At 34.1% G+C, this 9662-nt stretch overlaps 1 protein-coding gene across 1 annotated transcript in view; it reads left to right on the forward strand.

Moving 5' to 3' along the window:
* The window catches only part of LOC108554887 (midasin), a 349913-nt gene extending 340251 nt beyond the window's left edge, over positions 1 to 9662 (forward strand). Inside the window, exons 16-18 of the mRNA XM_017910301.1 lie at positions 5314 to 5348; positions 7645 to 7856; positions 9188 to 9662. Of these exons, the coding sequence (XP_017765790.1) occupies positions 5314 to 5348; positions 7645 to 7856; positions 9188 to 9662 (722 nt within the window). The remainder of the gene's footprint in view (positions 1 to 5313; positions 5349 to 7644; positions 7857 to 9187) is intronic.

A 9662-nucleotide genomic window follows, 5' to 3' on the forward strand; every position in this document is an offset into this window, starting at 1 on the left:
CATCTAACGGTATATAAAATTTATAAGAAAAAATAGCCAAAAGGTAATCGTTAGTAATGTTACCATTTTTATGTTACTGGCAGAGTTAATCGATTTGACAAGTGAAAAAAGTAATAAATTTAAATTTTACTAAATTTTACTTAAATTCTGATAAAACGGCACTAAAAAATTCACCGTTATCATTCATGGCTTGCTAGTGCATTTGAGTTGCATTATTGCAAGGATTTACATTAAAGTACGAAGTTAATCAAAGTAACCTCTGAAATAAATTATTTATTATTCAGTGGCCAAAAAATTTTTGTCGTTTAATGGTATTAATCTTAATTATCAGGGAAAGTTATTATAAATATAAAAAGTTATGACTATACCAAGTGCTTTGACACTTAAATTTAAGATTTTTCAAAAAGTGGAGTTAATCGATTTGTGCAGTGAACGGCTTATATAATAATGACATATAAAATTGACAATACAGATAATAATTAAAATGGTATAATGAAAGGTACACATAAATGTTATGAATATATTTCTATTTAAATAAAAGTCAACATTAACTTTTCCAAAGGCAGCTGTATATCTTCAATAGTAGTATTAAAATTATTATAATAATTCTGGCTAATATTCGTATTAGAAGTATATAATAGTAAACGCAGACTGTAATAATTAAATTAGTATTTATGAAGATAAGTACTTATATATAATAACTGAAACTATTATAATTCTGAGTAATATTCACATTCGACCTACCAGTATATAATATACAACTAAGTATATAATAGTAAACACAGACAATAATAATTAAATTAGTATTTATGAAAATAACTACCTATATATAATTATCTGAAACTATTATAATTCTAATTAGTATTGACATCATAACTAAGTATATAATACTATACACAATCAATAATAATTAAGTTAGTATTTATAAAAATAAGTACCCATACACGATTATTTCTATTTCATTCGAAATTAGCAGTAACTTTACCAAAATCAGCTGTATGCTTTCAGTAACTGCAAATACCTGCAACCATTAATTCCGACCGGTATTCACATTAGAACTAGTGACCTAATAACACGTAGCTAAATGCACAGTATTGCAATAGACATAAGGAATTTATGCCATGGCCTGAAAGAGTCTAGTTGCAGTGGCAGAGTTTTCCCACTACGAAAGAAAACCCAAAAATCCTGGGTCACTTGTCTCGAAGAGACGTACTCTGTACTCCCTCAAGTGTTTCTAGAATAAATCCTTTAACCTTGAAGGTATGTCGTGGATATTTAATAAATCAAGGTACTATTTCATGTTAATGTAAGGACATTACTTAGTATCGAATGCCTGATACAGAAGACACGGTGTCTCATTTTGGAAAAGCTCGTCCCGTGGTCTAGTTGCAAACTAATTGTTTTTTTCAGGAGTTAGTCCAAGCATTTAGGGTCCACGTGTGCGCGAGTCATGGGGCGCCGGTCATAAAGACTTCAACCAGGCCCTTTGTTGCGTCCCGAACACTGCAACTCGCACGGTGGGACTTCCGCGGTGTTGTAAGGCCCGTTTACGCGGATGCGACAATGTTACTAGGATGCGGCCTACTCTAAATTAATAAAGCTAGACATGGGGTTAGGGTTGAACTAAAGAGTTCTGATTTGTTACTATCTCTCGTACTGAATTAATCGTCGTGGGTCTTGACTGATAGTCTGGTCGTGATGCTTGGCCTGTTTTCGTGAGATTTTTAGGGGAACTCTCTCGTGACTGCTGTCTGGGTAGTTTTATAAGTTTCGTGTACTTACTGATTGCTTGGTGTGAAATGTAAGTGGCGAGTGTGTGTCTTCCTATTGGTAGCGAATAATATTGGGGGTGTGTGATAACTTAGACGACCTTCCGTGGTGATGAAGGTTTAAATATAATTTAGGTCCTTATGCCTATCATCTTAACCGTGTTTGTCCCAAGCAGCGCGGTCGCGCTGTTCAGATTTCATGTCGAAAAGACCCAGCACATTTCGTGCAAGGGTGCAGAGAGCAGAGTGTCAGAGAGTGTGACGGTCAGTGTACTAGAGTTAGTCAGTGTGTCGTTAGAGAATAAGAAGTTCAAGTCAGTCTAAGAAAGGTCAGAAGAGCGTGCCCATAGCGAATCTCTCTTGCGTCATAGCCGTCATTCTGTGTATGTAGGATCGGGGTGGGTGGATGGGCTAAAGTAACGTTGCTTTACTGCTTCTTAAAATACAGTAAGCTTATACTTATATTATCGGCTACGAAACTAGAGACTCGCTACGGGTACGCTCGACTTTTACTTCTTAGACGCTATCTTGAAGACCGTGAAGGACTGTCCTCGCCCGCACCCTTGCACCCTTATTTAAACCGTTCATCCTCCTCATTCATACCCTGACTTTCTTCTCCAGTCATGCTCCTTTCTCACGCAACCTCGGTGGGCCAGGCACTTCAACCACTCTGCACGCACCCTTAAACTTTCACTCGACTCTGCCATAAATAATCCTTGCAGTCGATCCTTGCGCACGTGGTCACTTTCATTCTAAGTCCAGACACCCTCGACATTTCCCAGAGCCACACTTATTCCATTCCCACATGTATAAGCTTATTTTATTCTATAAAGAAGCCAACAATACTATCTTTAGTCAACCCACCCAATCACGAGATCCTACATAAATAAGTGCACGTAAACGTGTTCCTATCTGTCGCGTCGCGATCGAACTATCGTAATTCCGAGGGGTTGAAAGGCCGTCTCACGACTACGACACGTGTTGCCCGGCAAATTAATCTTGGGCAACTGTTTAAGTTGCACGAGCGGAAAGGAATCGTGTCTTCGACGTTTCGAAGCAAACGTGGTGTCTCGTTGATTTTGAGAAAATTGGTATCTCTGAGTACTGGAACTGTTTCAAGAGAACTGGTGTCTCTGAAGTGTCGAAAGGAAGTGAGCTCCTCGATCTTCCTAAGATCGGTCTTAGGAAAAATCGGAAGCTCGCCAGATGTAATTGGCTGTTTTGACCAAGGACGTTCCCTTGGTTCGAAAATCGGTGACCTTGGGGAAAGGGAAGGTTCCCCCAAAAAGCAACGATAGTGGAGGAAACCCTTTCCTCCAAGGTGGGGTACCTGGGGTCCACCCGCGCGCTGGTGACCCCATCGGTCGTTTATTACCCCTAGCGAGGGCCTGAGGCTTCCAACGTGTGCGGACCACGTGGAGCCCTCAGGCCTATTGTCAGCCAAGTCTTAAGAGCCGTCGCCTAATTTCGTTAAATTAGGGATTTCCAGGATTCTCGTGTTCCGCGACACGAGAAGTCAAAGAAAAAAAGGTAAAGCATTCAAACATGCTGAAGGCACGGAGAGGAAAATTTCTATGCTGAATTGATTGATCCTAAGACCTGGCTGTTGGAAGACCGTAACGGGTCTTCCTTGTTCCACGACGAAACACTACCTACATAATAAAAATTCGTCGTTGACATTGTCAAAAGTAGTTGCGTGTCACCGATAAATTACTTGCAGAAATGAAATACCAACGTGGTGTCACCGGCATTTTCCCGAAAGTCTTCGCATGACACCAACGTGGTGCTACCGGACAGCATAGTGTTAACCATTTGTGTCCCAAGCAGCGCGATCGCGCTCTTCAGTCGAAGTGGCACGCTCAACTTTGCTGATGCACGTACGTCACATAGCACCAACAAGCGCTATTGCGACGATTGGGATTTTTCGACATAAAATTATACAAGCGCTATCGCGCCGTTTGGACTTCGTCGTACTCGATTAAGGCAAGCGTTATCGCGCTGTTCAGGGTTTTTCTACCGTGTTCTTCCAAACGGTTAATACTTATTAACGTGATACAATCGATATAAATAAGTGCACGTAAACGTGGTCCTACCTATACAATAAAAATTCTTCATTGACATTGTCAAAAATATTTCCGTGTTATCGATAAATTACTTGCAGAAATGAAATACCTGTAACTATCCACACTGATTGGTCAGACATGGTATCTCGGTATTAACGGTGTCACTGCTGAGAAAGTCGATACATACCGTATTCTTCTATCTGGATTAATTTATTTAGAGCTCACATTCACCTGAAAGAGTTACTGGTCGCCAGTGTGCATCTTTACACGTGACATACACACCCTCGTTTACAAGTATTAGGCCTGGTACCAATACGCTGCACCTGGGATTGTGCGACACGACGATGTCCTAGATACGCTGCACGTCAAATTAATGAAGAGCAGCTGATTATTTAGGTGGTGCAAGGTTATTAGAGGGCGAAGATAGCCGTGAGTTGATCGGATTTCAAGATAATCACGAGCTTGAGATAGGCAGATGATTCGCAGTGCTGGCGTTTCAGTAGTACTATTTGAGGGATGATAACATCAACCTTCACTGCCACAATGGTCACCAGTGATTAGTGACACTGATCTTTTAAATGCACGATATTTCTTTTATTTAAACGATATTTTGGAAATTTGAACAACGCTACTAAATGGAAAACATTGCAAAATAGACGGTTTATTTTTATTTGTTTTTGTCATATTATTTGATAATTCATTATATCCTAAGAATAATAGAAATTTTATTGTGATAGTAAACGTGTTGAGTGTACCATGAGAAAATATAACGTTGTCAATCGTGTGTACGTATTTCTAACCAAGTGCAAGTGTGACTCTTACTATGGAACACCCTGTATGTACATTATAACGTAATTTACGATTTTTAATTTGTCAATTTTGTAAATTTTGTGATATACGCAATTCTTTTAATTTTCTAACTTTATAAATTTTGAAAATTTATAAATTGGACTTAATTTTTCTTATGTGACAGCTTGTTGAATAAATTTCAATAAATTTCGATAAACGTCAAACCACTGGGTCTTTAAAAAATAATTTGCTGGATATGAAGTCCCCTTTTATGTCAAACAACTTTTGCAAAAATATTCGTCAATAGGTTCAATCACTCGTAATAATCACTGCAAGTGAAATGAGACACCCGATATATCCTTCAAACAACCAAAAGGTGAATTGGATTGGTCCAAACGAATTTTGAAGGTGGTTGATGATTCGTTAAATCGATTCCAAGCCAAGCTCTCAGAAAAGTAATAAAGGGAGAAAACAGGCTAGTAAGCAAATGCAGGGACTGTCAGAAAAGGAGCAAACCCCGAATTTCGATCGAGTTGACTGTGATTGGCTATAATGCTTCATTGTAAAGAAATCTGAGATGTGGGTTTAACTTAAAACTCTCTTTCAAGAAATTTTGACATATCCCTTAATCGATCAAAAGATTATACACGAGAGATAAAACAGAACTGTTCTGCACAATTTCCAATATACAGGGTGTCCAAGCAATGGTAGTACAACCGGAAAGGGGGTAATTCTACACGCAAAGAAATCGAAACAAATCGAAAGAAAAAAGAATAAAATTTTTTAATTCGAAGCTCCGTTTTCGAGAAAATCGACTTCACCGAATACACCTGTACTTAGCTATGACTGAGATGTATGGACCATCAGTATATCAACATCGGTGGTACAACCGAGGAGGGGGTGATTCTACATGAAAAAACAAATCGAAAATGAAGAATAAAATTTTTTCGGTCGAAGCTTCGTTGTCGAGAAGATCGACTTTGAATATTCACCGAGTGCGCTGGTATAATAATGGCCGATCCGCCATAGCCAAAGTTAAGTGCACGCGCACTCAGTGAATATTCAAAGTTGATTTTCTCGACAACGAAGCTTCGAATGAAAAAATTTTATTCTTCATTTTCGATTTGCTTTTTCATTTAGAATTACCCCCTCCGCGATTGTACCGCCGATACTCATGTATTGATAGTCTACTCATATAAGCCATAGCTAAGTACACGTGTATTCGGTGAATATTCAAAGTCGATTTTCTCAAAAACGAAACTTTGAATTAAAGAATTTTATTCCTTTTTTTCGAATCGTTTTTGCATATAGAGTCACCCCTTTCCTGGTTGTATTACCGTTGCTGAGACACCCTGTATATTAGGAAACCATAATTACTCATTGCTAACTCCTTTGGAAATATATCTTGCAAAATTACACGAATCAATTTTAATCATAGAAACATAAATCAATCAATTTTTCAACAAAACGTATGAAAAATATAAGAGTGATACATAGAATATAAACTTAAAGTAAAATAACATATGAAACATGAATATTAATGATATTTAATTTTAATAATTATTTGTTGATAATAAATGGACAACGAATGTTTATGCAAATACATGTTTTTATGAGAAAACAAATAAAATTATGGAATCTAAACAGAAATTTATTTTGTTATTAGAGAATTTTAAAAACATAGCTTTCATTTTGCAAATTTTGCATTCTCTATATTTTTGAATAAGTAACTATTTACTCTATAAATACATTACCTGTTAAAAATATTTATATGATAATTGTGGATGAAGAATGAAACTTGAATATCATTTTCCTAAACATTAACGCTCAATGTAAATATTTTAAACATTTTAGATATGGATTTCATTTCTTTTTGCTCATATATAAATTTCAGACTGTATTACAAAAATAAATAAGTTTAATATAGTATTTAAAATTGGTGCTATTTTGGAAGATGTAAATGTCGAAAAGCTATGAGAAATTTTGGCACAAATTATTATTGCAAATTTAAATATTCCCTCTTACGTCATATGATGTAGAAAGATCGTAGATTAAAAAGGGAAAAATTATTGTAATGAATCGTAATTAAAATTGCGACACAAATTTTCTTCGGTATATTTTACATATATCTTGCATACTTGGACATATTACACTTGCATGAAGATCCGCTCTCCAGTTATGAAACTTGAATTACCTGCGGCTTCAATCCTATTCCTAGGGCTAATCCAATTAACACTACAACTACTAAACTGACCATAACGACTGGTTTAAAATCTTTTTCGTTTTTACGAAAGTTTTAATAAGATTAATGTTGATTTTTATTTTGATCCTGATATAATTACATATATCTATTTATTCTGATTATTCCAGTTTAATTAATTTTATCTATGTATTATTATACTTTATATTGTACTATTATAGTATATGATTATACTTCAATATGCTATATTATCATACTTTAATATGCTGTATTATAATATATTTTTATACTTTATATTATAATACTATATTATGTTATTATACTATATTGTCATACTTTACTATACAATATTATAATATAATACTATATAATACTATAATATTATGTTACAATATCCTATATCCTAGTATATCCAGTATCCTATATTATTATATATATATATATATTATGCTACTATATATTATTACACTCGACTTATTGCTCTCCAACTAATTATACTATTATTATTCTACATTATTATACCTTAGTAGTCTATATTATAGTAGTATATATTATTATACTCTAATATACTTTATTATACTACTATTGTACTACATTATGATACTTTCATCACTATTTACTTAATATTTAATTATTATCTTGTATATGAAAATATATACGACAGGACTATAATTTTCGAGCTAGTTTCCTTTTTTCATTTTTGATATTTTACAAAATTTTTCTACAAAATACAGTATGCATTTTTCCACATTTTGTTAAATTACCCAGAAAATTTCCGGAAATTTAAACGAATCCGATAAAAGAATCGCATTTTCCATTTCAGTGTCTGCAAAATGGCACATGGTTACTGTTGGACCAGGTAAATCTCTGCAGCCCAGCAATCTTGGACCGATTGAATGGGTTACTGGAACCAAACGGCGCGCTAACGATTGGCGAGAAGGGCGTCGATCAAGAAGGAAATGTGTTCACCGTGAGGGCTCATAAGAACTTCCGGTTATTCCTCACTATGGATCCTCGTTACGGAGAGATATCCAGGTAAGTGGATAGAGGGTTAAGTTATTTTCGGTTAATCCTATATGGATTCCTTATCTTAAGTTTTTCCCTCTATTTAAATTTGCAATTTTATTTTGATCTACTGTGAAATGGAGGACAATTATTCTTTGATTTTGTTTTCTATTAATTTTGTCAATTTGGTTATTTCAAATTATTATAATAATTATCAGCTGAGTAATATTAGTATATTTCTGTTCATTTACAATAATATATTATCTAAAGTATCTTAGGTATCCTAAAACATATTAATGGTACTATATACTGTGATATTAATCAGAGGAATATATTGCACTAATATAGCAGTAGTAACTAGTAGTCATTCTTGAAGCAGTTAATATACTAATGTAATATACGTTTCGAGTAATATATTAATGTATTCTAGTACATTAAATGTATTTTCTTTATTGTCTATTCATATATTAGATAAATTATAATACTAATAGCAGAATGGTATATTATACATACGAGCCGTTCACTCCGTTTACACATCGTTTAACTCCACTTTTTGAAAAATCTTAAATTTAAGTGTCAAAACACTTGGTATAGTGATAACTTTTTATATTTAGAATAACTCTTCCTGATAATTAAGATTAACACCGTTAAATGAGACAAATTTTTTGGCCACTGAAAACAAATCATGCTATTGACAACGTTACCTTTGAAAACTAGAAGCTACGAAGAATTTTTGTAACTTCAATATTATAATCTTTTTTAAAATAACGAATAATAGTTAATAACAAATTTTACAAAAAGTAAACAATTTTATTTCCTACGTATATCTTCTGCGTAAAATTTCCATATCAAATATTTATCAAAAAATATTATAATAAAAATAAATAATCTTATTTTCCACGTGAATTTCCTACCTAAAAATCCTACACGCAATACTTATCTAAGAATAATATTTTAAAAACAAACGAATAATTTTATTTTCCACGTGAATTTCTTAACTAAAAATCTTACTATGCTGCAGAAACTAATTTTATTTTTCATGTGAATTTTCTGTGCGAAAATTCCATTACAAAAACTAACGAATAATTTTATTTTTTAATTATTCATTGTAATGAATAATTTTTTCAAAATTATTTAATTAAACAATTTTTTTATTTAATAATTTTATTTTTAATTTCCATATATATTTTAATTATTAGATAAAATATATTAACAGTTATTATTGGATGAGATGGATTAGAATTAATTTCTTATTTTTTAATTATTTTTTATAAAAATTATTTATTTTCCTACGCAAAAATCCTACAAGACATATATCTAAAAATACCACTACAAAGGCTATTTTGTGTGCATTGTTTCAGAGCTATGCGAAATAGGGGTGTAGAAATCAGCGTGCCAACCCCTCAACACGTCATGCCACTCAATCCATTGGACGTGGTATCTCTGTTGAACAATTGCGGCATCAGGAAGATTGACCACCAAAAATTACTGCTGAAAATTCACGAGATCCTGTACGACAAACAGTACAAATTGAACGAAATGTTGCATGTGGCATCGTTCACTAGTCAACAGATGTCGAAAGGGTTTGCATTCGAGAAATCCTTAAGAAATTCCTATTGCGAACTTTGTGGAACCTTCGACGCAAAATTGAAACAGGAAGCTTTGAGAAAAATCGACGATATTTTGTCAGAAACTTCCGGAAGCGAGGGATCCGAGTTCTATTACGACCTGAATTCAGTGACCTTGAGAATATGCGATCTCAGGAGGAACTCGAGATTGGCGATGATCAAGCAGCAAGGCTTCCTTATGAGATCTGCTGTGGAGAAACTCGAGTAA

The sequence above is a fragment of the Eufriesea mexicana genome, unplaced genomic scaffold, assembly GCF_001483705.2.
Source record: "Eufriesea mexicana isolate 0111107269 unplaced genomic scaffold, ASM148370v2 scaffold93, whole genome shotgun sequence".
Lineage (NCBI taxonomy): Eukaryota > Metazoa > Arthropoda > Insecta > Hymenoptera > Apidae > Eufriesea > Eufriesea mexicana.